This window comes from Dermacentor albipictus, chromosome 1 (genome assembly GCF_038994185.2).
Source record: "Dermacentor albipictus isolate Rhodes 1998 colony chromosome 1, USDA_Dalb.pri_finalv2, whole genome shotgun sequence".
Lineage (NCBI taxonomy): Eukaryota > Metazoa > Arthropoda > Arachnida > Ixodida > Ixodidae > Dermacentor > Dermacentor albipictus.
This window is the reverse complement of record NC_091821.1, coordinates 407,810,271-407,837,512: the sequence shown is the minus strand read 5'-3', so window position 1 is coordinate 407,837,512 and position 27,242 is coordinate 407,810,271. Positions and strand designations below refer to the sequence as shown.

Sequence of the window (27,242 nt, the reverse complement as noted above, 5' to 3'; positions counted from 1 at the left end):
TGACGAAATAGTGTGTCTAGAAAAGAGTGAGGATAGGGCCTTTCGTTAAGAAGAGAGCATTTGAAAGGTTACTTCGCAATCCACTTGCAAGCTTCATGTACTGCATACGACAGCAGAACTTGGCTGAGATGTTCACAGCAGCGTATGTTACCTGCAGACTATGTTATTTCACCAAGCCCAAGGGGTGGTTCAGGGCCCCTCACCAGGCCACATAGCAAATTTTGGTTATATGCCGGAAATTGTTATGTGCCCTCTAGGGAGTGTTTTACTACAAGAATGTTTCAAGTTGGTTCTTCAATAGCTGATATAGACATACTGTAGTGCCACAAACCCATGATGAGTAGGCAAGCATCACCGTCAACACAGACACTCTCTCCACTTTCCCTCGTCTAGCCTCCACAAGCGAAATTCCTTCTCTGCGTTCTCTCATACTGGAACTGGAGGATTGCGTGATGTGTACGTCACAGGCCCCACCTCTCTCTCTCTCTCTGTTTGCTTGTTTTTTGCTGCATGATGCACTTTTGCTGACAGTCTTGCGTGCGAGCTGTTGCGTTTGTCTCATTTCTCACAGTGCAGTTTTGCGCGCTGTGCACGAGAACACCTGACAAGCTTTATAAGTCAGAGCTACACAAACACTGAGGCAGATGCAAGTGAATCACAGAGCATGAGCATACACTGGTACATGGTACAAAATGGCATAGTTTCACTCTATGCTTGAGGAAACTGCACAACATTGGAACAAGCAGACAGAATGGAAGTACATCTCTCTTGCTATGGTATAAAGTAAAACAAAAACATGCAGACGTCCAGTTTGTAGATTTTATTATTTCTCTAAACTTTAATTCATCTATTGAAGCTACAGCTCAAAGAAATAACTGCTGTTGCCTTGAATAACTTTCAAAGTCACGTGCCACTGCCACAGCACGACAAACTACGCAGGTGCACTTGCTTGATTGACGTCGACTCTCCAGCTGGGAGCGCGGTACCCATGAGGAGAAGGGCGCAGGGTGTTTGGTTTGAAATCTCAGCTCTTTTCGTGGTGCTTAGTGGTGTAATACATTACAGGCATAATTATATGTGCGCATTGTATGCACTGCACTTGTCGGTTCAAATGGCCAGACCTTGGGAGGCACCTTGTGGGAGCAGTGCTGGTAGAAATGGCGTGCCTATTGCTCCTTGCTTTTTCTTTCCGCGGACTGCTTATGGCAACCTTTACAGGTTGAGGTCTATCAATCATGCATGAGGATGAGAAAGGATTGGTGATAGGACACGCAGAATTATTTAACAACTGGCACTCCCAAGTTTCTGGGCAAATGTGGAAGGACGCGCAGCGTGCAGGTGTATGACCGATAATTAGTGCCTATGAGCATTGTTGACATTGCCTATTGAGTAGGGGGGGGGGGGGTGTTTAAAGGCTAGCAATTTATTATGCTAGATTTCAGGTTCCCTGCTGGGTGTAAGGGGATATTTGACTTGCATTGTCACAGTAGGATTGTCTACAACTTGGGAACATTTTCTTACACCTATTCGAAAAGTGTTTCGTTGCCTCTGTAATGTTTTCATGGGAGCAGAATAGCAGTAAGGTTGGTTGTGTCATTCACATGTTAGTGCACTGTGCCTGGAAGCACTTCTTTGTGCAAATTTGTTTATGACTGCCATTGCTTTATCTTCTGCAGTTCTGCATTCTGGCGTCGTCAACATTTGCTATGACGGCTGTGTTGGGAAGAATGGTGTCTGGCGTCCTCATACTTTACAGTCTGTGTAAGTTCACAAGAAGCTCTTCTCAGTTTACCAACACCGAAAGCCACCCTCCGTTCACGTAATATAGAATTTTTTTTTTTTTTTTTCAGTGATGGCTGTTACCCTTGGTCCTGGAATTGCACTGTATGTTATACCAGCCACATGGTATGAACAGGCAGACGCACTTATGAGAATTGCATCCGGGAAGCCACCTAGGAGGAAGCAGCGTAGTAAGTGAACATCCTTGTCTTCAATTCCTGGCTCCACTTGGCATGATTTACTCTTATTTGCTTGTTTTTAGGGGTTCTTGAAGAGTGGCATTTTTAATTGAATATGAATATACTATTTGAGAACAGCCTCCAATTATCAAATCAAATATCCTATTTCTAAACTCACTGAAATATAAATTTTATGTGGGGTCCATTTGGTAAAGAAAGGCTTATAGACATATTTACGTGGCTTAGTTAAATACATGCAATGCTGTTTGCAAATGGACGTTCAGACATCTGACGAGCTTACAAATGATAAACTGCTTTCAATTATATCTGGTGCACCATTACAATGAGTAATAAAAAAATGTAAACAGCACATCAACAGGTGCACAGGGTGTTGAGTTTCTTCTAAACAAGAAGTGTCAAACTACAGCATTATACATTGTTTTGAAGGGACTGAAGCATGGTGGGAATAGCCCAATAATAAATTGCTTTGTCTAAGAAAGGGAGGCATTCATAATGAATTGCTGGAAATTATTGGCCATAGTTTATCTACTCCGTCTACCCCATGCATTTCCTTAGGAACTGGCGCCCCTACGCAGTAACTGCAGCTCTCCTGCAGCAGAATCATTCGGAATGTTCCTTACTTTCATCGTCCTTTCTTCACTGAGACTCCAAAAAGTGTTGTTCCTCAAATACACATTCAAAAGAAACCATTATTGAACGATTTTGAATAGTGTATTCTCGAATCAAATCAAATGGCCAAGACTATTCTGATTTGTATACAAAACAGAATTTTCGCACCCCTAGTTATCTTGCAAATGAACAGTATTTTTGACACAGTGCATATACGAGGAATATATATTCGTTTGCCCGAAGTGCTGATGAGAATAAGGGGAACAAATGAGCTTCATTCTTTTGTTACAACTGTACGGAGTCAACAGAGACTGTCAGAGAGGTCAAGTTTAAAGGTAAATGTGTCCGCAGGCTGTGCACTTTGATGTGCAGTATAGTGTCCAAACATCACAAATAACCTTTGCCATATGCTTGTTCCTTAGTTTAGCACCTGAACTGCAAGCCAGTGGGCACAAGTTAAGCCTTCTGCATTCTGGCAGGCAGGACTTGTGTTCGCCCAAGCTTCAGTGCAGCATGCATATATACCTAGCTATTAGTATACACTGAAAATTTCACTTTTGGTTGCCTATGTCAAGTTCAGACCATTGTATGTTTCTCTGTAGTTTCATCATTGTGCAAGTCTGTTTTGTGTCCATTATCTTTTTGTCTGTTTGATTGCAGAGGCAAAGGCTTACCATATTATGTAATGTTCATAAGAGACTGCAGACTTTGTTCTTTTGACCAAATGTATCTGCTCTGCTTCAATTAAATTTAAGTTTCATGTTAGAGCTATCATCAGGTCAAGCCCCAGCATGCTCCAGCATGCAGCCAGAAGGTGTGGAGCTGTCTTTGCGCAGCTGCTTTCTGTTGGCATGTGTAGCATTTTCTGTGGTGTCATAGAAGTCTATTGTGTGCACATGCTTTTTAACACAACCCTGACATCCTTCTTAACCTTAACTAACTCTTATAGCGTCAGCAATCTAGCTTCCCACCAGTCAAGAGGAAAATCTTGGTGAGCCACGATGGCCAGCTTGTTGTAACAAAAAGATATTTAGTTATTAGTTTATATATAAAGAGTTATACATTGTATAGCTATTACAAAAAATAAAGTGGAAAGAAAGGTGTTGTTACTGTATTTTTTGTGGATAATCCGCCACTGCATATAAGCCACACCCAACTACAACCCAGAAAGGGGGAAAAAACAATCCACGCATATAACCCCCGGAAATAACTGCATACAACGCTCAATTTTTTGCAAGAACAGTCTCCATTTGTGGACGTACAACTTGTCCACGTTGTATGTTCAGCCAGCTGCTCGTTCACCCCCCTCCCCATTTTTTTGGTGATGTTGATTAAGCTAGATTTGCATGACGTACATGATCACTGACCAATCCGTCACGTGACATGTGACGTGAATAGGATCACTTATCATCTAGCATTCACATGATTGAAGATGATAGCATGGACGGAGCAGCCTTCGCATGGTCAACGGTGGTGAAGCAAATGTGACCGAGCCAAAAATTCCAACAATAAAATTGCTCTCCCTCGTATCGCAAAGCGCTTTGCGTGAACCCAGGAGGCGCCGCGAGAAGGGGTCACACATGAGTTTGCCGCCGCCACATGCATTATAAACTAACTACTAAGTGCAAAATGGCAACCCGTGAAGAGGAGGAGAAAGAAGCTTCAACACGCACGGATGCCTTGAGGCTTAAGTTCACTCATCTACGGTGTCGGTTTTGCATAGAAGTGTATACAAAATTAGTACACTACACAGGAAGCGCCAAAGTTAGAAATTGTGACTCCCACACATCAACAAAATAGAAAAAAACAAGGTATCCATCAAGTAGTGGTTGCGATAACTTTAAAGACAATATGAAAAAGTAAAGAACAGTGCAAAAAATAAGAAAATATAAAGCTCATTAGATCAACAAGGGCAAAGAAAACTTCTGTAATAAACAAGCAATGTCAGTTAACAATACAATAAAAATGGGGGCAATGTAGCATGTAGAATTATTGCTATGTCAATTATTGTTATTTCATCACAAAAGTCAGTTGTTAGGATGGAGAGTGTTGTTGCATAAAATATTTTGAGGGGTGGCTTCATGGCAGCATGCACCGTGATGCCATGAAGGCCGACCTCAAGACAACGTTTTCCGCCATTCAAGTTTTGTTGGTGAAATTTGGATATAATCTGCACGCTGACTTTAATGTTAAATTTTTTATATATCTGGTGGGGGTAATACGCGCAGAAAATATAGTACATCTTACTTTTGTTAGGTTGAGGTTCATTATGCCGAAGTTTGACTGCATTGGTAAAACGTGTAGCTGAGATTGAACACAAAGGAAAGTGCGGGACAGTGTGCTCTCTAAAAAGTTCAGGCATGGCTGTCTTTCTTATTGTGCTGTTGCACCATCTATACTTGATTTCCTGTAATAGTTTTAGCCTTTCACCTTGTTTCCCAAAAGCTCACCTTCCTCAATCTTCTAACCTCCTGCATCCTTTCTGTGCTCTTCAGATGATGATGATGGTGGTGGTGTTGGGGAGGGTTCTGGTCCCACTAACACTGAAGAAGAGCGAGATGAGCTGGAGGAGTTTCTGCCCAAGATGGACGAAAGGCTTTTGGCAAAGCAGCTCAGCCTGTCTCTGGAGTCTGACACGAGGTCGAGCACGCATAGTGACACATCACTTCTGCCTCAAGGGCTTGCCACTGCACCACCTCTAGATTCCCTGGGTTGGTGTCCTGTCCTCCTCTTTGTCTATGAAAAGTTATTGTTGGTGAATGCGAGTGCATGTGACAGCCGACATCATAGCCCAGTTTCAGACGGAGTGAAAAGGGAAACATGTAAGCTCAATTTTTGTTCTTTATAACCTTATGAAGCCAGAGAGGTCTCTGGAAAAATAACTTTAAAAAAATATGTATATATATATATATATATATATATATATATATATAGAGAGAGAGAGAGAGAGAGAGAGAGATGTAGCAATAAGGGAAATGAAAGTGGATGAAAAAGCAACTTGCTGCAGGTAGTGCTAAGGCATAAAGCAACCTCTTATGCTAAATTTTGCGTTTGAAATTCGAGTGCCTGTATTGTGGAAAGCTTGCAACAGTGAGTGATTTTGATGCCGAAACAGGGGAAAACGCTACCATCACCACTCACTGACAGTGAGACAGAACCCAGAACATGAGAACTTGCGTCGATCTTCAGCATTACTTCTGGGATTAGGCGGCACTAGCAGTGGGCTAAAAATTTCGAAGGTCATGGTTTGTGATTTGCATCATATCTGCTAAACACCAGGCACTATTGCCATTTTAGCATTATTGTACCTGAACTTATCAACTTCTTTGGCTGTTTAGTGTTACACTTTTCTGTTTATCGACTGGCAGCTTTCTTAGCAGTGCGGTAAAACAAGTGGAAACAACGCACTATTGGCTTTCTGAAGATCACAAATTTGCTTTCATGCAGATAGGTACAGTTGCCACTGGATTTTTCTTGCATGGAAGGGGCCACAAAATTTTCTTAATTATCGGGCAGTTGGAAAAGGCAAATTTGAATGATAAAAACTTTATTTTGTTGAATTTAAGAGTATGTGATGAAAGATACGGTTTCGTGCCTTGTCGACAATACCTTCACGTGAATGGTGCGAGGCAAGGCCAGCCACGCTTCTGCATTCAGTTTGCCCTTGCGGCTGATAGTGTTGCCTACAGTGGGATGATAACTATCATGAAAAGCGCCAGTAGTGGAGGGCGAAAGCTTCCTCTACCTTTTTCTTCAATGCATCTCCGAAACTTGAGATTACACTATCTCTAGTACTAAACATGTGGGAAGACAGTTTTAATGATATGCCATGCCATGTCGGCACCCCCTCTCTTTGCATTTTTGCAAACGCTGCAGATTACCGAGGGTGCGTGGGGGCTGACTATGCAATCAGCCTCGCTAACAGCCATGCCCAGTCACAGCTGCTCTAGAATGGGAGACGCGTGCCAACCTGCGCCACCTTCTCTCCCTTTCTCCTTACTTGCTCAGGAAGACTCAAAGCCAGACCTCATCAAGCCACTATCATTCTTGGCTCACCCTCGCAAGCTTTCACTCGCACCCAAAGCATACAGCGCACGGTGCTCAATAGTATCTTATCGCAATTGGACTTTAACGGGAGTATGGTAGCGCGATTCAAAGACGGGACAAGAGAAGACACAAAGGGACACACACAGCGCTGTGTGCACAGCGCACACAGCACACACTAATCTTTGTGTCTTCTCTTGTCCCGTCTTTGAATCGCGCTACCATACTCCCCTTGAAGATGCATTACCAACAAGCCCACATTGCAACCCTCGTGGACTTTAACGCTGCTCTGCTTCAACGGTCAGTCGCTCTTGGTCGCAGGCGCGCGATTCGAGAGGTGCGAGAGGATTTGACAGCCACTCGTAATTCATCCATTTGGTCATCCGTGTCCATGGAAGTTTCCATGTATTGCCTCGATATCCCTTTGCAGCAACACTGAAATTTTATTGTATTGAAATTGTGTATTAATGCACTTCATTCAATTGAGGTCCTAAATACATGGTGTTCTATGGACATGAAGTTAAAGAAGGTTGAGTGCTTCATTATGTTGAGAATTTCATTGTACTGAAGTTCGTTATATCAAGGTTTAACTGGTGGTTTGCAAACAGCACCATCATCACCACCAGCCTATTTATGTCCACTGTAGGAAGAAGGTCTCTCCCGGCGATCTCCAAATTCCCCTCTTATCTCTGTCACAAGCACAGCAGCACCTTATAAAAAAAAATATTGCAATAAATTTTATGGCAAGATTTAGATGAACTGTAGATGATGTGGCATGCCTAAAAGTGGCCAGGCCCCTTCAGATAAATGTGAACCCACCGCTTGCTTTCCTCGTGGCTTTCGCGTAGAACGAGCAGCAAACACAGCATTTAACCTTTATAAAGGTTCGATTCATTGAACAATAATTCAGGTTCGACAAGGACTGCCTCTAAGCCCGAATAAACAAGACTGGAAATGAGTGACTTTATTCTACAAGTGGCCAGAAAAGGTGTGCCGTGTTTCTTGGTTTACCACTTTTGGGGTTCCTTTCACGTTTGCGGGGTCGCATGTGACTAGCTTCAGAAGCATTTGCACCTATGAGTGACAGCATTCGTGGCACAATGCTAAGAGGCATGCCATCTTATAGTAACGAGAACACCTTTGTTGTTGGTCGACACGTTCAGTGCTAGTCACACAAAATGTCACAAAAGTCGGAAGTATGTCTTCGAAAGTTATTGTCCAAGAATACAGTAAAACCTCGTTTAACCGTACCCGCTTAAACATTAGTTTCGTTCTAAAAGTAGTAAAATCAAATTCTCGACTCGGCAGCCATTGGAACATAATGCGTTTTGTATCCGCATAAGCCGTACAAGCTTATTGTGCACGTATCGATCAACACGTAGTGTTTCCACTCTTCATCACGCAATCACAGTGGTGCGTCGTTACAACAGGTAGCTCGGCAGAACAAGCCTCAGAGATCAGAACAACGGCCTCCAAGTGCCCTGTGTGTTCGTGCGTCAAGCCACGTTGACGTCAACATCATTTTGGGGCCGTGCCAGAGAGCGTTGTGGCGTCGTGCAAGCTAAGACTCACGTCATGCCGAAGCTCGGTTAAAAAAACTCTGTGTGCTTAGCATAGAAGAAAAGTTGGACATTGTTTGTGCTATTGAACGTGACACGAAGAAGTCTGCTGGTGCGCGACAGGGATCCACCCTTGGCCATGTGTGGCATATTGAATGCGAAGAAGTTGCTTGGTAGCACTGCTGCGACCGCAAAGAGATGTCGGCTGCGAGGTTCGACTTTCCACCATCGTTGCCTCTGTTGCCGATGTGTCGCCTAACGACAGTGATGAGGATGACAGAGAAAGCAATAGCACGGACGATTCAGGCCCGAGAGTGCCAGAAGCTGCGCGTTACGTCAGCCTCATGAATGCAACCGTCGCAACGAGAACAGCACCCCACAATGGAAAAGGCACCCTGCAACTACTGCAGCCCTACTACGCATGTGCACAGAGAATATGCAACGCTAACGAGCAAGCTGCCATGCGAGTGTTTGCTGACAAGAGGGAGCTGGCTGAAAAGCTGGCTTGCTGCTTCAGTAATTAAGAGGCTGCTGTCATTGCTGCTAAGCCGCGGCAGCATCAAACGAAAATAACACTTTGTCTAGTGGGCAAGTTAAGTGCACTTACGGGGAGTGCACTCCAGAACCTTGAGTGACACTTCAGGCTACGTGGTGCTAAACGAAAAAACAGAGCGCACTCACACTAAAAAAAATGGCGACAGACTAAAATAATGCTTTTGGAAGATGTAAAGTAAAATAAAAAAACGTCTAAAAAGCGATTGCCTTAGTTGTATCATAAATAAAAAAACAATTTTAGTCTATATTTACTCAACCAAAAATAAGAATATTTTTATCAAAAGAGTTTACAGGTCAAGGCTGGCCATGATGAATGCCTAGCCAATACAGAACACGATGGTGGCATGCGACGAGAGGGCATTTGATCCTGCTAGAACAGAATACCAGCGAGTTCTGTTCTGATTATTTTGTTAAAAGCTGTTCAACAGCTAGAATGAACTTTTGTGTCCTTTTTCTGTGCATTACATTTTGTATCGTTCAAATTGCTGGCGGCGAGGCTACACACTTGACCAGCAAAAATGAGTTCCGTGAACGCACTCCGATCGGAGTGCACTCTTCTGCGAGTACACTCCGCTTGCGACGTGATTCAGGAAAGGGCACTTAACTTGCCCGCTTGACAGGGATATAACAATTTTGTCGCACAAAGTGAATAAATATAAGCGGGCAATCTTATGCTATCTCGGTTAAGCAGTATGTACTACCGTTTAGTGCATACTTTTTCCAAGCTTTGGCACACTACAGCCTAACGAGGTTTCACTGTATGGTGAAGGCATGCCATCCTGCATCTGCGGCATGTAGGCAGGTGCGGCAGTTCTTTTCTCTCTTTTTTTTTTTTCTAAGCATTTCCTGGCGAACATTTGCCACTTTGACGGTATCTATTTATCTATCTAGCTGCCTAGGTCTTGGTGCTCTCATGGTCGCTTCATTAACTTACTATGTACCAAAATTGGCATAGTGCGACAAAAATGTATGACAAACATGAATGATTGGTGATGACATGAATATCATAATGTGTGTCGTGTAGGTCATGAAACAGCCACCTAGGTCTTGGTGCTCTCGTGGTTATTTCGTTAACTTGGTATGTACCGCATTTGGCAAAGTATGACAAGAGTATATGACGCACATAAATCATAAGTCATGACATGCTTGTCATAAAGGTCATGAAACGGCCGCCTACATCTTGGTGCTTTGATGGTCGTTTTGCTAACTTGTCAGGCTTCCCGCACACGGCTTCCCTGCACACCGCTTCGCATAATATTGATTCTCACAGGGCGTGGTATCTGCCAGTTCTTCCTTTCTTTCTTCCTTTCTTTCTTTCTTTCTTTCTTTCTTTTCAGGGATTTGCATTCAAAAATTGGTTCAGTGATCTTAGTATGATGCAACTATCAGGTCTAGAAATTCTCTTGTGACATGGCAGAAGCTGTATAAGGGTCATACAGACCAATTTTTGAAGTTGATTTAGGTTTAAGCAATGCAGAGCGGTTCTGTGGTTTTTGACCTCGTAACACCAAGGTGCAATTCAGAATGTCTTGTTAAAGAGTATAAGTACATAAAGATGAGCCCCCTCTCTCCCCCAACTTTTTTCATGGTCATGTTGGCCATTGAAATCTGCTTGGAATTCCCTTATATTGCATGAAAACAGTCGGCTCCCGTTCGTGATGAAAGACTGTTGTGCACATGCTTTGGTTAGGTGAAGTTTCAGTTACACTTTATTTTGGTTGCCTTGAAGTTCATTAATGCATTAGTGTAGAAAAGTTTGTATGCATTTTTATTCTGGCATTTGCTTCATTTTGATGATTCTATAAGTGACGTACTATGGTCCACTCCATGGCAGCAGTCTGCGAATAAGTTCACCATTTCATGTTCGATATTTGGCCACATTGGCTGCCCTAATGAAAGGTAAAATGCAGAGGTGCCCAGAAGATCATACGTTACATAAAAAAACATGCACAAACAAAACTTACTAACTTGAAACACATATGACCTGAAGCGACTAAAAAATTTGGCAGTCAACTGCAGTTGACATCTACGTAACGTGAAGTGTTGCAACACAACACGCCAACACTCATTGAGGCTCGTGAGGCCCGTGCATCCTGAGGTAGACATGGTCGTTTTCCTATTACATAATGTTTCAAGATGGCGACTGAAAACTGAAACAAAATCGAGCTGGTGGGCCACGCTGTAATACGATGCCACCAGAGTGAAATATGATGGTCACTTTGCACTGCAATACGCAATACCAGGGTGTCTACCAACCTGGAAAACCGGGAAAACCGGGAATTCTCAGGGAATTTGAACAGTCTGGAAAAACTCAGGGAAAACTCAGGGAATTTGTGCTTCCATCAGGGAAAATTAGCTGTAACTTTATTGAAAGGGAACGAAGGTCGTGTTAATGCTGGCTCCAGTAACAGAGGAATCGCAACGAATCGTCATTGACGCCGTGTCATCGGCACGATGTATTGCCAGAGTAGTTAACGACCGATTTTCTAGACGCCCGATTTTTCGGACATGCCCGATAATTTGCACGGTTTTCCGGCACCACCACGTACTCCATATAGTCAATGTATATTGCCCTGACTGCAGGTCTGAAATGGCATTAATCAAAGCCGCCACCGCCGCTATTTTGATTATTTCGCCGCCTCGAACCGGCACTCTCGCAGACAGATCCGCTGGCAGCCGTAACCACCACCACGGCAACGTTAGGCCTAGCTGCTTCTATGTTCGCTATTAAGCTTCTTGCCGTGCGGTGCCGTGTTTTTCATTGAAAGAATTCGCCGCTATCACCAATGGCACCGACTCCGCCTTTGTAATCCTCGCGATTGGCTTTGAAACTCGCAGAGCACAGCGCGTTGCGTAATGCCAGTCTCCGAAAGTTAGCTTCGCCTCAGTACGCTAGTGTTAGGCGGCGAAGCATAACAAGCGTGGGAAGGGGGCAATTGTCACGGGACATAGTATGTATTCCTTAATTACACATGCGTGCACCCCGTCTCCTGTCACAGTACAAGCCCTGATATGCCTAATAAGCGTACTGGCAGGCCTTTAGAGCTTTTTCAGACTTGCCTGTGGTAATTTTAGCCCTTAAAGGCAGTTAAAGACATGCACTAATTTTTTTCAGACTGCCCGTTTCTTTTTCGTTTTTTTTTGTGGCCCCTCGGAAATTCGAAAAATCAAATGTTGACTGTACAACTGACCAAGAGGATGCTTCAGATGATCCATGTGGTGAAAGCGTGGCAGAAGGAGGATTAGAACAGAAAGGACCGACGCACTGAGGCATTAACGGGAAAGGAATTGCCGGCGCCTTTTTGAAGGAGCTTGAGCTAAAAAAACTAAGTGTTGGCTGACGCTGAGACACAGGTGACCCTCATCCAAACCAAAATAAATTGTTTAAGCAATGAAACCCAACACTGAGATGTTGTGTACGGGCTGAGAGTATGTCAGGACAGTTGAGGTTGACTTTCCAGCTGCTGAGAGAGAACCTTAATAATTAGTTGTGACAAAGTTCAGGACCTCATACAGATGAGCTTGCTATCAGTTGATGGAAATAGCTGATATTAAAAAAATATTTACTTATGTATGCATCTCCTTTTCATTCGTATTTGAAAATGTTCGACTCAATTTGGAATGGGCTTTACCATTTCTTTCTCTGTGCATTTTACACCTTCCTTCTGTTTTCTTTTTAAATAAAATAGATATTACTCCTTACTATTCAAACTGGATTGTCTTTTTTTTGTTTCAGTATGCTTACTAGAGAGTGACAGCATCGGGCAACGTGGTGTCGGCCTGTCTTGACATAAAACAAAGTTCTGGGTCATTCAGGGAATTTCGCACAGGTGCTCAGGGAAAACCTGGAAAACTCAGGGAATTTGGAAATGTCAACTTGGTAGACACCCTGAATACGCTCCCAACAATACTATGCGAACGCGTGCTGTAAAACCGATTAGTGAAGATTCTTATTGCGATAGGCTTGATAATGATAGCTGTTAATGCAATCTGCAACCACGCCCCAGATTTGCTGGTACCAGAAGAAAAAACTGAATTTGTGCCGAAATAAATTTTCATGTGACACAGGTGGGCGAGTACTGCAGAAAACCTGCCGTGGCAAGTGCTTAATGCTATTGTTCGCGTGGGATCTAGCAGCCAGAAAAGTGTATGCCACGATTGCAGTTTGGCGGTTTAGTGAATGTTAGTGCCAAAAGATTGTGTGTTCTAGGAATGTATTAATTAGTGAAAAAGAAGCTTAACTGTGTTGGGTCATTTTTTGTGTTCTTGATCGCGAACACTGGCACTGAGAAATCGTACAAAACGGGATAGTATCAGTGAGGTTCTACTGTATTTTGAGGCAGGAAAAACCAAAATGGTTAACTCGGTGGGTAATGAGGCCTCACTCTGCTGCCAAAAACCCATATATCATCATCATCTCTTTTTGGAGTGCGTGCAACAGTGCTACTTCACTGTCCCAGGTTTGTGTGCCACCTGTTTGGACAATTCATGCAATGCACTTTGCCGTATACGTACCGCTTCTGCTTTGCTGGCCTATAGTAGCGTTTTATAAGCACAAATTTGGCACTTCAACCAGTCCTTGAATGTGTCAGTGGCCATGAAACTTTCGGTAGCTTCATGGGTAAATAATCCACCACTAGGGGGTTGCCCTTGCCGAATTGCCTTTCTGTGACATTTCATATGGTGATTAGTACTGACCAACAAAATGTAATGAGTACATTTAGGCTGCAAGTTTTATATATATATATATATATATATATATATATAATGTATCCATGTTTTTGGAAATAACAGCACAAGACAGACAAGAACGAAGGAAAAAAAGAACACGGCACAGCGCCAGTGTCGTGTTGTTCTTTTCCTTCATCTTTTTCTGTTTTGCGCTGTTAATTTCCAAAAATATGAATTGCCACCAATTTGCCCAATATACGTGTATAACAGTATTATTTTTCAACACAAGTGCATAACTTTTTAGGAGCGGCAAGTTATACCTCAAAGATACATTTTCATTAGGAATAAAGTTAACCGGCTGTAATTGTGCAAAATTTAGTTCATTCATCTATTTTCGAACATGATTTCAGTTTCTCATTATTTTGTCCAGGCGTCTTTTTGTGCCCCCTGTAAATGGGAAAAGTGGGGCCCCTTGCGTGAGGTTTGTACTTCATACAAGGCCTAGAAATGTGTGATAAGATAACTTACATTGCTCCTTATAAATAAAAAAATGCAAATAGGCTTGAAAATTTTCTTTTAGCTGATTATTTAAAAGTAACACAACTGATTAATTTGCCAGATTCAGACACACCACCAACTCAAACGGACGCCCACTTCTGTGTTGCCAAAGTAGAAAACTAATGTAGAAATGGCATTAAAGCTCCTAAGCAAAGCATAAATTGAATGGGTGGGCAATCTTTTGGCAAGAAAAACGAGTAAGGGTCATATGGGCTACTGACACAATGGTGGCCAGTTTCCTAAAGTCAGTTTCACTGCATGGCTAGTAAAAGTCAGCTTTGCCGCAATACAAATGTGTTATGCAGTAAAGCATACAATCGTCGCAAAGGCGGTTTTGGTTTTGTATCAGATTTTCGGCCAGTTTTCTTGCAAAATAAGTACACCTTGGAATCGGGAAATATAGTAATCAGACATTGGGAGCTACAATTATTGCTTGAAGATCTTCGTAGGGCAGGCCAAAAATAGGCTTTTCTGACAGGACATCATCAGCAAATCATCATCAGCAAATCTAGAGGGCTTTAAAGAGTATTGATGCACATTAGTCAGGTTTAGTTTTGTTCATAAAAGCTTTATGACTGCAATTAATTTTTGTGGTTTACCTCATTAATATATAAAAAGTCCTACGGTTTGCGAGTGTTGATTCGTACCCTTTCGCAAGCTTTTCTAAGCACATTTTCACACATCCTCCAGCAAGCTTGTGAGACTTAACCAAATTATTTTTGTGCTTCTCCTTGTAGTTCTTCTCTATAATTTCCAATGCCTTCATTTTTGCAGGCACCTTTGTGCACTGCATACAAATTATTCTCGTGGTTGGGACTTGGACAGTAAACTGATTTGCCTCCAACATAAGATTATTTTGTGAACCGGATCACTTCAAAATAACACAAGCAAGGACAGGACGGGCACTGTCTTGTTTATTTGTGTATTCTTTTTGCAGTTGTCTGCTTTGCCATAATTTTGTTATTTACTGTCATGCACCAATTAGGCCAGCAACAAGTTCATTGCAAGCAATAATTGAAGTTTTTACTTGTCTTTGCAGATGAAGAGATTCAGTTCTATGAAGGGATGGGGAGCCTTCCAGACTATGATGAAGACACAGACCTGGACAGCTTCCTACCTGACATGACAACCATGCCCTCTCTGAGCGAAGTTTGTGACTCTGAAGAGCAGTTCCTTCCCTCTGCTGCCACTGCATCATCAGCATCCATGCATTTTTCAACCTCACACTTCAAAATGGACAGTTCCGACTCGGAAGGTGACGACACACTCATCAGAGGCCTGACCTCAACACGTCGGCCTGCCCGACAGCCTGAGGCATCAAAGTCGCGCCCACTTGCCGTGGGTCCTCGCACCTCCCGACACAGCTCCCAAGGTAGTGACATTGACATTGACGAATATGAGGTGGTGGATAAGCGGGAGCTTCCACACTTGTGATAACAAACCCACACTTACTGCGTGTATATGTGTGCACCTCTGTGATGCTCTGTGCACGCCGTGCAGGAGTGGTTTCTTTCTGTTCTTTTCACCACTGTTCACCTTATTCCTTTGTACATTATTTTCCTACCTTTCTTCCTTTTTGTTTTATTTCTCAACACTTTGTATTCTTAGCTCATAGTCTTCAGTGCGGGCCCTCTGTTATGCTTGTGAGCAAGTGCATGGCAGCCAGACTGTGTAATTAGCATCCCAGTCTAATTGCATGTTGGAGCAGCTGCAGCAAGCATGAGTTACCATTGACTGTTGGCAACATCAGCCTTGGTATCTGCAACCTTCTGATAACCAAGTATATACTTGGAGACAGCTGTCTACCGGCAGTCAGTGAATGTGTCACTAAAGCTTTCCTTGACAGTATCTTCTGAACATCTGTACAAAATGCTCTGGGTGAAGCTAGCAGTCTGATTCTAGGATTCAAGTTTAAGGTAAGGAGAAAGGTCTTTTCTTTTTCTTCCTTTTTTTTAAATTGTCAGATATGGTTATGTCTTTGCACACTGTTGGCTCCAAGTAGCTTTGAGGTTGTAGTTTTCTTTGAGATTTTAGTTCTCGAAACATCAACCTGAGAACCACTGTACATTCATTGCGCTTTCTATTGATTGGCATAATTGTGACTGACTGAAGAGCCCTGAGGCGCTTTTGAGGTAACACCTCATCAGTCATTTAACAGTACCTGTACATGTAACCAAGTATCACCATGTGGTTTCATTAAGTTACTACATGCACACTTTTTGGTAGCCACCATATTCTCATTTATCATTACTGAACAGACTGAAATGATGCAGTATAACTGCTTGAACGTATCATGAAGGCCCTGTGGTCCCTTGTGAATAATGATTCCGTGATTTCAGTCACTTGGGGACGCATCAATCTAGAGTGTGGCAATCTTAATGACGCTGTGGAAGTTAGTGACCCAGAAGCCCTAGGGATGATCTGAATATTAGTACTTTGAAACACTCCATGTCAAGCACAAGTTGGCAGGCTGGTGTGTTGCGAGGAAATTCTGTGTATGTCACATTATTTTCAGTGGTAGTCCAGTGTCGCTGATTGTTTCTGTCAATACGCCACACGCAAAAAGTAACTAGGTGAAAAAATTTCTATAATGCTTATTCTTTGGAATAAGATGTTCAGCAGAAAATTGCAGCAAACTGACACTGCATGCACTGTATGACACTGTTTGCTGTATATATGCAACACATTTATGTATTGGTGGTTTTTCCGTGCACGGAAATTGCACTAACAATGGCCTGAAGCCCCCTTTTTTTGTGTTTGTTACTTTCTTAAAAGCTGGTTTGGGCATGGATCACCAATTGCATGTCATCAGTACCTTTGTGGTTTGTTTTGGTATTTCTGAGTTAGTACTACTACAAGCAGTTTATCAATGGCACTTGTAGGCATTATTGGGCACTGTGCCCTTTTATGCTTGTTTGTATGTCCATATTGAGGTTAAGACTAAGGCCATATGTTCCTGTGTTCTCTTGAGGCCACATATGCAGATTTTATACCAGAAAGTGGGACTCCCATAAATGTGTGGAAGGTTTCCCACATTTTTTACATCAGTATTCACAAGAGAACAATTTTATCACTATCGTAAGCACCACTCGCAGAACGCGGCTTTTACAAAAAGCATAGTCAGCAGCAGGTTCAGTAGCTTAACCTTTAAGAGAGAAAAAGGGGATCACTCATGATCTAGCACGTATCTAGCCAGCATTGTAGTATAGTAGGACTCACTATTTTAGTATCATCCATTGCAAGGCAGCTTAAAAACCTGTATGGTTAGGGTATGGTTAGGTCATAATTTAAGGCTTAGAAATCTGAAGATGCAAAGCCTTGCCGTAACCACCTCAACTTAGCTTACATTTAGTTGACCTCTGATGAGCATCTCGAGTCACCCAAGTTTGCTCCCTGCATAGCTAAATTTGTTACTTTTTACTTTTGCTACTTTTAAACATTACTGAGCAGTAAGAGAGAGACTTGACTTGTGCATGACCGTAAGGTATCTTGAATCTGTGTTAGCTTCTTTACCAGAGTAAGATTGTGCTTCCTCACGCTCTGTTCTCCGTGGCTGTCCCTATGGAAAATTTTACTACTGTGCATTCATTGGCAGTGATGCCATGTTGCCATGTATGTGAGAACAGAGTCTAAAGGAATCGCAGTACTCACAGCCCAGGGTAACTTTCTACAAGTTAGTGCTGCTATGTTTTGTTATTGTTATTTACTTTGAGTTTTTAGCATTGAGCTGTGATTTCACAATGTTTTATACGTGCAACTCCTGCTAGCCATCACTCGAACCTTTTGCTGAAGGTTAAGCAGGCGGCAACATGTTACAATATATAGTTTGCAACGATTTGTTTTATGAATGCTTGCGGTATCGTTACTAGTTTGGTTTTGCTTGAAAATTGTATACTTCCAGGACTTGCAGGTTATGGCCAATTGTAGATCTAAGTTGTCATGCTTATGGTGAGCATTTCATCACACCTTTGCTCCGTTATGGCATTATGCAGTCGATGTGTGAGCAATCCGTAGGCATTTCATTACTGCTCGCACTGCAACCAATTTATTCTAGGTGCCATGATGGTAATACACTTTCACTAAGCCAAAACGTTGACTTGCAACATCTTGCCAAGGTTTGCCTGCCTTGCATTCAAAGCATACAATGGTTAACCTGGCCTAAAGTGCCGAGACATGTTGTGAATCTAGCTTTAAATATACTAAGCATTTGACAGGTGTCTGAATTCCAGCCCTTAAGTGACACTTCAACTTTGTGAGAAGTGTCACAGTGTTGTGAGCAAATACCTTGATCACTAAGCAGAGTGATGTACTACAGACATCCATGTTTGTGTCTAGAGTGCTCAAGTGGCTAGAGAGTGAAGACAGCTCGAAATAACAGGGCAGCTACTGGATTCAAAGAAGGAAGTATAAGACCATAGTTTGCCTGTATATAAATTGAGTGCTATTCTGCCCAAGTATCCTCTCTTGATGTGCTACTGGATTGCTGTAGGAAGAAGTGAGGAGATCTGTATCCACATTCTAGCACATTATGCCATGATGACAATGAACTCTAAGTTCATTGTGATCTAAATTGTTCATAATTTTCATATTCTACAACAGTACGATTTGGTCAAGTGGCCTTTTGGAGATTAGAAGAGTATTTGCCTAGGGGCCCCAAATGTTTGGGACCCCAAAATGCCTTGTGTACATGGCCTCGCAGGCGGTGCAAGCTTTACTTTATCTATTTGAATATACTGACAATCCCAAAGGGATTGTAGCAGGTAAACACACAGTTGGTAATCTACAACTGACAAGTAAGAGTAATGTAAAGATAATGGTACTGTACAACATTGCATTACAAGATTCAAAGCGAAATGTGTGCTGCTCATCACAATGTAGGTAGACTTTGTAGAGTGCAAGGCAGAGACCTTAAAAAGCCTCATCATCCATGGCTTGGAGCAGGTGGTATTGACAACAGGTGCCTGCAAGTTTGAGCAGTAGCTGCATTTTTTTTTATCCCCTGCGAATTAAAAAAACGATGGCATGCAAAATGTACTATATTTCAGCGACCTAATTATGGTGAAAGCTGAATTCAGTTGCAGTCACATTCCGTTTTTATGTTTCAGTTCCAGGTAAAAGTAGTGTTTTAAGCAACCAAAAAGCTCGGTCTCTGTCTAAGAATCAATAGTTTCGTAATTGCCAATGTAGTGTGACAAACCAATCCTTGTTTTGCAAAAAAAAAAAGGAAGGAGACACGAACAATCCGACTCCATTTCTGCAGTTACTTTTTACATGTGTAGGTCAAGTAAAGGTCACATGAATGTTCAGTCGAAAAGGTTTGTGATGCATTTTGTGTGAGTGCTGTGGTGTTGCTGTTGGTCGTTTGGTGTATAGCTGTAATGTGGCATTTGTATTCTGCTGTCTTTTTCAAAGTGTCACAAAGTGAAAACGTTCCGTCATGCACGAGAACTGGCGATGTGCGGGACCTTCAATAACCCAAAGAACAGATTGTGAGTTGCCTTGATACTATTTTTTTTTTCCTATACATTTGCTCTCCCTTTTTTTTTTCTGCATTTCGACTACCAACGACAACTTGCACATAAACATGTTGCACTTTGTCTAAGTATGAATGTGCAAGTGATTGCTCTTTGTTACCTCCGTTTGTGGTTGTACTTTTACACACTTGTTGTGATGAGTTTTTACCAACCACAAACCTGCACTGTCATGATTTTATTTTTGTCATCACACCTGTATGCTAGTCGCAACCTGGGCCTGCATGTGCACTTGCACATGGTAAAGTGTCACAGTAGTCCTGCCATGTTTTTGCTGAATTGAAAATTTGTCACCAAATTGCACCTCCTCCCTCCTCCATCAAGAATCTCATATTTGACTCTCTTGTGCAATAGCTCTACAAAGCCTGGTCGAAGCATAGCAACCGGCGCCACCTGCGGGATTCCTGGAAAAATTGTGGGCATCCAGCAGTTTTGGTGTGGGGTTTGGTTGCAGTATCCATCAATACGTGGATCTTTTAAGATTACAGCAAACCAGGCATCGTAGTGATACCAGCACAGACCTATATTTGAGTGCCTTGTACATAAATGAACAATAAAAGAAAGTATTTCAAAGGTTGTTTTTCACATTGCTTCTTAAGCGGTACTGCTGACCCTGTTAAACATTAGGATTATGCATTTTTCCAAGGTTCATGTAGTTTCATGCTTCCGAAGGTGGTTCTTGCCACATTACAACTGTCCCTTTGTTTGCCGCCCACTCAATAGAATAACAAGTGTGTACTGCTGGCAAAACTCCACTATTATACAAATATAGTGAAACTTGATATAACGAACTAAATATTTCACTTTTTTATAACTTGTCCTTAGAACACCATGTATTCGATATTCAAACCTCTATATAACGAAGTGTGCGTATACGCAATTTTAATACAGTCAATGTCCGATTTTTTGGATTCCCTAATGGCCGTGACATCCGAAAAAATGAATGCATGCCTTTTACAAACCCCAAGTGCTCAAATCGCCATGGGCATGTCCGAAATAGCTCTGAAATGCCGGTATACTTATGCGTATCAGTGCTCACACTGTGAAAGGAGATGGTGGGTGCACGCATATATAATTCAGGAAGATACTTGGAGAACGCTTAAGCTTTGCCTTTCAGAGTTAAACACACTGGCATTTAAAGGTCCCCAACTGGTTGTCGCGCTTCCTGGCAACTGCAGCTTATGTGACCATAATGTTGTGCATAGCGGCGAACGCTATGCACAATGACAAGCCTACTGGAAGAAACGCGGCCTCGTGCGTGGGCCGATCCCAGAGGTAGTGCATAGCTGCGCCGAAAAATTACATCATTTTCAGGTTTCTGTTATTGTTTCGCACTATTAATATTTAAGTCTGAGAAGATGTAGCATAAAAGGCATGCGCTGTCAGTGTTTTGTTTTCATGACATTTGTTTGTGAGCTGTCGTCCTCAAAATTCCGAGGAAGAACTGTCAAAAATGTAAGGTATGAGCAACTTTAGTGATAGAATGGTGTGGCAATCTTACCCGCACATACCACTTGTCATAAAGCAAGGCATGGCATATACATACCGTATATACTCGCATAGTGATCGCACTTCCTTGTAAAAAAAATTGACACAAATTCAGGGGTGCAATCATTACGCGGGTTAAATTCCCCGTGAAAAGAAAATTTTTTTTTTTCATCCCGTGTTTGCTGTGGGATGACAACAGGGCAACAAACAGGTGGCTGCCGCTGTAACAGTGCGGGACACCAAAACCAAAATGGCAGCCGGCGGAGCAAGCCGAACGCGAGTTTCTTTTTTTTTTTTTTTTCTCGTGAGTACATTACATGCATTGAAACAGTTTTTTCCGTATCAGTAATGAATAATATTGTTAATATAGACAAGTTTGCGGCAATAACGTAGCCATGTACAGCCTCCCTGATTTTTAATAATATAGCGCGAGCGTCGACTGAACTGCTTATAACTGCTTATAACGGCGATAAGCGTGCAACAAGGCGAGAGTTCGCGCACGAGCCTTGTTGCCTTGTTGCACTCGCCTTGTTGCACGCTCTTTTTGCACGCTTATCGCCGTTTTAAAGCGCTCACCAGCAGTTCAGTCGACGCTCGCGCTATATTATTAAAAATCAGGGAGGCTGTACACTTTGAGGGGACAGAAACAGGTGGGCGCGCTTAGCTGCCAGTGACATAGAAACACATGGCGGCCATGCTGCGGAAACTGCGGCATTTGTTTTCGCTACTACCCTAATACGGCACGTTTCCGCGAAGGGTGGGCAAATATCTTAGCTGTGTTAAATGTCGGCGTATGAATAGGGTACGCTTCTAACATATCAGTGTTAACGGCCGCTCGCGATTTGTTGCGTGCCCACGAGTGCAGACGAGAAGAATGGAAAGGCGCCTTTTTTGTTGTTGTATAGGTGGTGAACACAACCATTATAAAGCCTGCAGATAATGAAGGTAAGTTGGTTGTAGCTTTTCTTTTTTCCCTGACGTGTGGAAAGTGGTGAAGGGAATGAAATCTGCATCTGCTTAAGAATGTTTGGTGCGTGCAGACTGCTTGGTTTGTCTTGAAGAGTCATCCGTGTAGCATTAGCTAGGCTTGGCACACGACATATCGCTGCAGCAAGTTTGGGGTGCGATCATTACACGGGAAAGAAAAAAAATCGAATTTTGACGACAAAATTCAGGGGTGCGATCATTACGCGAGTGTGATCATGTGAGTAAATATGGTATACCTAAATATATACGGCAATTTTTGCTCACGGACAACTCGGCTGACGCCGGATTTTCTGCGATACAGGCTTAATACATTGTGTGCCATGACAGTTACCCTTGGTATGCTTCACCATGTACCACGACTATATTGTGGCGAAGGTGACTTTTGAGAACCAGCATCTGCAACTCGCCATGCTTCCTGCACGCGTTAAAACTAGACAGTTCTAACGTGAAAGCATTAAGCGCCCTGTGCTGCAGAAAATGAGGTGTCGGAGGTCGTTTTAGCAAAAAGAATTTCGAACCATACCCAAGCCCTCCATGTGGTACAAGGAAGTTACTGAACTAATTGAATTTCTCAAGCCAAAATACGCAGAAAAATCATTAAGTTAACAAACAACCTATACACAGGATAGTGTCATATTGTAATTTGAATATACAAGAAAACATAATTATGTTACACAAAAGCTCAAACAAATCCCTTGTCCATCGTTTCTACCATAAAGATGGAGGAAGTAAAAAGGGGAGGCCCTACCCCCTTCGCGTGCTAGGAAAAAGGTGTGGAGGAAATGGCATGGTAGTTTCTTTTTTTTTCTCTCTCTCTCTCTCACTGTAGTGGCCATGTTCTCGGGCCACAATGGCAGCTTTGTTAGGGTTATGTGTGCTCAGACTTGTTGCTTCGTAGGTTTCGTACCACGGCAAAGGTTATTCTAGAGTTAGTCTCCATATTTTGTTGCACTGTGTTATCTGGAACGTGCTCTCCTGGATGTTGCTGTGGCCAGGTGGGACAGGAGGAACTAGAACTCGTGAAATGAACGCACATGCAATGCTGTACGCAATGTACCGCGCCATAGCAATGGCAACAGACGAAGGAATATCCGCAGGAAATGTTACCCTCTTGGCGGAATCATGCTACATGCCATCACAGACTGCAATCGATGCATGTCAGAATCTACAATAAACGCCTTGCAGGTCAGTGAATCCGGCATTTGACAGCGCATGGTGCATTTGTGGCACGTAGAACGTATGTTATTCAAGAATGTATAATCCTGGTTCTGGAACTTCATGCTCAGTAACAACTTGCTTTTGTGCATATTAAAACAAATGTTACTCAATTGATGCTTGTTTCTCGCAGTACTCGTGACAGCACGAACTCTTTTAAGCAGAGTGCGTTCGAGGATCATGCACACCTGCACAAGTGTACCACAATACACATGCTTATAGAGCTTTATGCAGAATATGTGCATTTTGCTACCCTCTGCAACGTGCGCTGGCCAGTCGATGCTTCATCCGGCAAGACGGTAAAGAAGCGGCTGCTTTGACTTATTAAGGAACGAATCCTCCCTACTGCAGTTGTATCTTATCCATGCGCGTGAGAAGTGTAGGGAAGTGAAGGTTAGCGGATGTATTGCAAGAGTGAGCAAGGCTCCATAGTATGTACGCCTGCGAACGCAACAAAGGGCTGTTCCATGGTCGCACGTAGGCCGAGTCTACTGCTTTGCACCATGCGCCGGCTACCACAAAACTTTGGTTCTGTGAAGCTTCACTTACCGTAAGAAGGCCGCAGTCAATGTATCTAAATGTGGAGTCAGAAATGATCTTCTGTCTCCTCGCATGTGCACTGTGGTAGTGATGCATGGCCACCTGAAATTTGTTCATTAAAGCGCGACGATTTTTCAAACCACAGCTACAATACGTGTTTGTGCTCGCAAATGGGTCGGTGTGTTGTACGCGTCTCCAGTGCATTCTTGTAGTGCAGTGAGAATGCATACATTTCTTTGCTTTTTTTTTTTCGTATCACTATATGTCTAGCTCGCAAGTCCAAGTGAGAGCCCCGGAAGTCCAAGCAGAAAAAAGCAAGTAAAAGGGAGTGGTAAAGGTAATCTCTTTAAAAACACTCGAGAACTGGGCAGTGGCTTGTACTTACGATTGATGAGAACAGTTCGGTTGGTGGGGCTGATAAAGCATGTTTTTCATAAAAGCCAGTAAAAACAGCAGATTCGGCCTCATGGCCCAATTTGCCAATTTCCTTATGAACTTTCAACATGACTTCGGCAACGGTAATACGATGAGATGTCGCGAGTACATCCTTCGGTTTAAGATTGCTGCGAAGAGCGCGCGTCCGAATAGCCCAATTGCGTGCAGCGCGGCTTAGTTTCACGAGAAATGTAAACGAGAACTAGCCCGACATGATGGCGGGTGGGGGGAGCAACACCAACTTCCGGCTTAGCCTAGCTTCAGAAAGAGTGACGTCAGGGCAGCTCCTCAGTTTTTTTCTCCCTCCATGGTTTCTGTCATTCATAGACCAGTCATGGCGTCTGCCATTTCCACCCCGCACGAATATCTTGGAGGCCATGGAGAGACATGCCCGGTTCCTTGCAGCACTTCCAGGTGGTGCTCGCCTCTGCTGCATCGCGGCCCATGCAAGAGGCCGCATTTCTACCCGAAAGCCCACCTTTGTGCATAGCGTTTCCTGCCAGCGTTTCCTGGTAAACGCTACGGTTACATATGCTGCAGTTGCCGGGAAGCGCAAGAAGCCTCCAAATTTTTAGTTTGGCATCCGCAACCACCCACGTACGCTGCATGCGAGGTCATAGTGGCCGGACGCAAAAGTTGAGAAGGGGATTGCCGATTTGCATGCGCAGGAGCTGATAGTGTGTGCTACTCGCCTCCACCATATGCCAGCTTTTCAATTTGAGACTATGTAGCCAATATCGGCCACCACGAGGTCAAACCAGAAGCCGGGGCCATATCTTTCGCCGGAGCCATACCAAAAAATTCGCTGTCATGGACACACGAGAACGTCCAGCAAAGTCTGCAGTGGACACTACGCAGCGTTTGGAAAGCTGCGGGCGCACGCAAGAGACCGTGCTTGCTCCTGTGTAATGTGCAAGCGTACTGTCGCCTCCGCGGGTTTCCTGCGTACACAGAGCTGTTGCGGATGCCCAACTAAAACTGTCTTATGAAAAATGTGGCAGTGAACGTCAAAGCAGCTAGGCTAAGCATTTTGTGCGAGGGCCATGTCCGCCATCGGATCGACTGTTAGTTAATTAAAATGGCCGCAGTAGTGGCTTTGAATAATGCCATTTCGGACCTGCATTCATAACAAAAAGTCCGGAAAATCAGACGAAGGGTTTTAACGTTCGAAATTTCTGACATTCTTATACCCTAGCTCTATGGGGCACACGGGGGTGCCGCGAAGACGTCCAAATTATTGGGCATGTCTGAAAAGTCGGTTGTTCACTGTACAACACAATTTCACTGCCACTGCGAGGGAATGCCGAGATAGTGCCTCCACTGGCCGAGACAACAAATGGAAGCTTCCACGGGCGCAGATGGCCAAGTGGCTGAACTACAAGCGGCTGCTTGCAAGTGCACCTCTCAAATCACACACTGCGCAACAAATACAGCCCTGTGTGCTGTATGCTTTGGGTTCGAGTAAAAGCGTGCAAGGATGAGCCGAGATAGTTGGTGCCTTGACGAGCGCCATCTGACTTCGAATAGGAGACGCATGCAACCTGCATGCATCTCCTATTCTAGAGAAGCCGTGGCTGTGCATGGCTCTCAATGCCACGCAAGGTTACCTGCTGTGTGTGGCAGATGGCGTGGCATCATGTGCATTGTCTTCCCACGTTTAGTCCTATACATTGTGTAATCTCGAGAGAGACTCGATGCGAGGCAGACGAAGCATTCGCTCCTTGCTGCCGGTCAGCCACAGGGCCACATACTAAGTTCAACTAATTAAATTTGTTTTCTTATTCAAATTTACTTTTTTCTTTTGTATGATAATTTTAAAAATGTTGCAGCCCCTTCCATGCAAAAAAAAAAAAAGATCTATTGGTGGCTGCACTTATTTGCATGAAAGGCTGAATTTCAATATAACGAAATTTCGACGTAACGAAGCAGATTGTTAATTTTATTGCTTTGCTATATAGAGGTTTAACTGCTACGAAACAAAATGTCTTTTCATGTATCATCCCTGGTTTTTCTGAAGACAGATGTTGCAGAAGTTGCCACATCACCCCTGTCACCATATTTTCACTGATTCATCATCAAAGTTGAGTGAAATACTCGAAAGTGAAAGTTCTGATTAGAATCTGGAGTGGATTTCACTTACTTGTAAAAAAAAAAAAAATGCAGGGAATTAAAGCTATAACTGTCGCACATATCTCCTGAATATTTTGAGGGGGCCATGAACTACCCCACAAACGTAGCGAGTACTCATTTTGTGAGTTGAGCATAAAGTTGTAAACGTTTTGACAACATTATAGAGGGTGTCCCAACTATCGTGCACCAAACATTAAAAATATGCGAATGCCACATAGCTGGACAGAACCATGGTAATGTTTGCTCTCACTTGAAGATACTTGGATTATTATTATTTTTTTTTTTTTTTTTTGCTGACACCTTGGCGCACCCGATCCTCAAATGTCCATGGCATCTAGACACAGATGCATCGCCTTCACCGATAGACTGTAACGCCAGACAAGAAAGCAAAGACCTCGTTGAAATGTGGGATGCCAAGCTCATCTCCGATGACCTGGGACAACAACGCCTTGTCGCCAGGGCCGAGGCAGTGAACGTCAGAGGGTTCCTGGAGTGAGGAGGCCTGCCACCTAGAGTAGAACTGGGGATTACCCCAGGATACTGTTTTGAAAATAGACGTTTATTCCTCCTCCTCCTCCATTCTGCCTAATTACATAATTAGTCTACAATAATTAATCAGCTTTTAAAATATTATTATTAGATGAACAGTGTCAATAAGAAAATTGTAGAGCGACATGAAAAACTCCCACTACAGCTTTCTGTTGCTGAATACATGCTAGATAAAGATGCATGCTAGATTTTTCCGAGCGTGAAAGGAGCTCATAAACGCACACATAATTGCCACGCAACTAGCCCCTTGACGCACTTTGTCTAGAATATAGTAGAAGCGAGAGTGCATGACGACAGCAGCAAGATGATGACTGTAACGACGATCACATTATTTCTACGAATGATAGGCATGGAACAGCGTGGTGGTGCAAGATCGGTAAGAAATTCAGAAA

General features: G+C 43.1%; 1 protein-coding gene and 1 long non-coding RNA gene across 10 annotated transcripts in view; both read left to right on the top strand.

The window, feature by feature from the left end:
- LOC139054712 (reticulophagy regulator 3) overlaps positions 1–20,079 on the top strand; it is a 46,640-nt gene extending 26,561 nt beyond the window's left edge. Inside the window, exons 4-9 of one of the 7 annotated variants that reach the window (XR_011511445.1) lie at positions 1,677–1,761; positions 1,851–1,970; positions 5,084–5,299; positions 15,015–15,891; positions 19,388–19,464; positions 19,861–20,079. Coding sequence is in view for 5 of the 7 variants with exons in the window: in XM_070532183.1 (XP_070388284.1) it covers positions 1,677–1,761; positions 1,851–1,970; positions 5,084–5,299; positions 15,015–15,347; positions 19,388–19,449 (816 nt within the window). In the remaining 2 variants the exon portion in view is untranslated. Of the gene's footprint in view, positions 1–1,676; positions 1,762–1,850; positions 1,971–5,083; positions 5,300–15,014 lie in introns of all 7 variants that reach the window. The other 6 variants (XM_070532183.1, XR_011511444.1, XM_070532182.1 and 3 more) reach the window with 6 other exon arrangements.
- A 1,154-nt stretch (positions 20,080–21,233) lies between these two features.
- LOC139058139 (uncharacterized) lies at positions 21,234–26,857 on the top strand. Of its 3 annotated transcripts, XR_011513278.1 has the most exons (4): positions 21,234–21,298; positions 21,900–21,939; positions 24,007–24,073; positions 26,640–26,857. It is a non-coding gene; the product is annotated as an uncharacterized lncRNA (long non-coding RNA). The 3 variants fall into 3 exon arrangements; XR_011513276.1 differs by lacking the exon at positions 21,234–21,298 and having other exon boundaries at positions 21,466–21,939; XR_011513279.1 differs by lacking the exons at positions 21,234–21,298; positions 26,640–26,857 and adding an exon at positions 24,499–26,394 and having other exon boundaries at positions 21,466–21,939.
- The last annotated feature ends 385 nt before the right edge of the window (positions 26,858–27,242 follow it).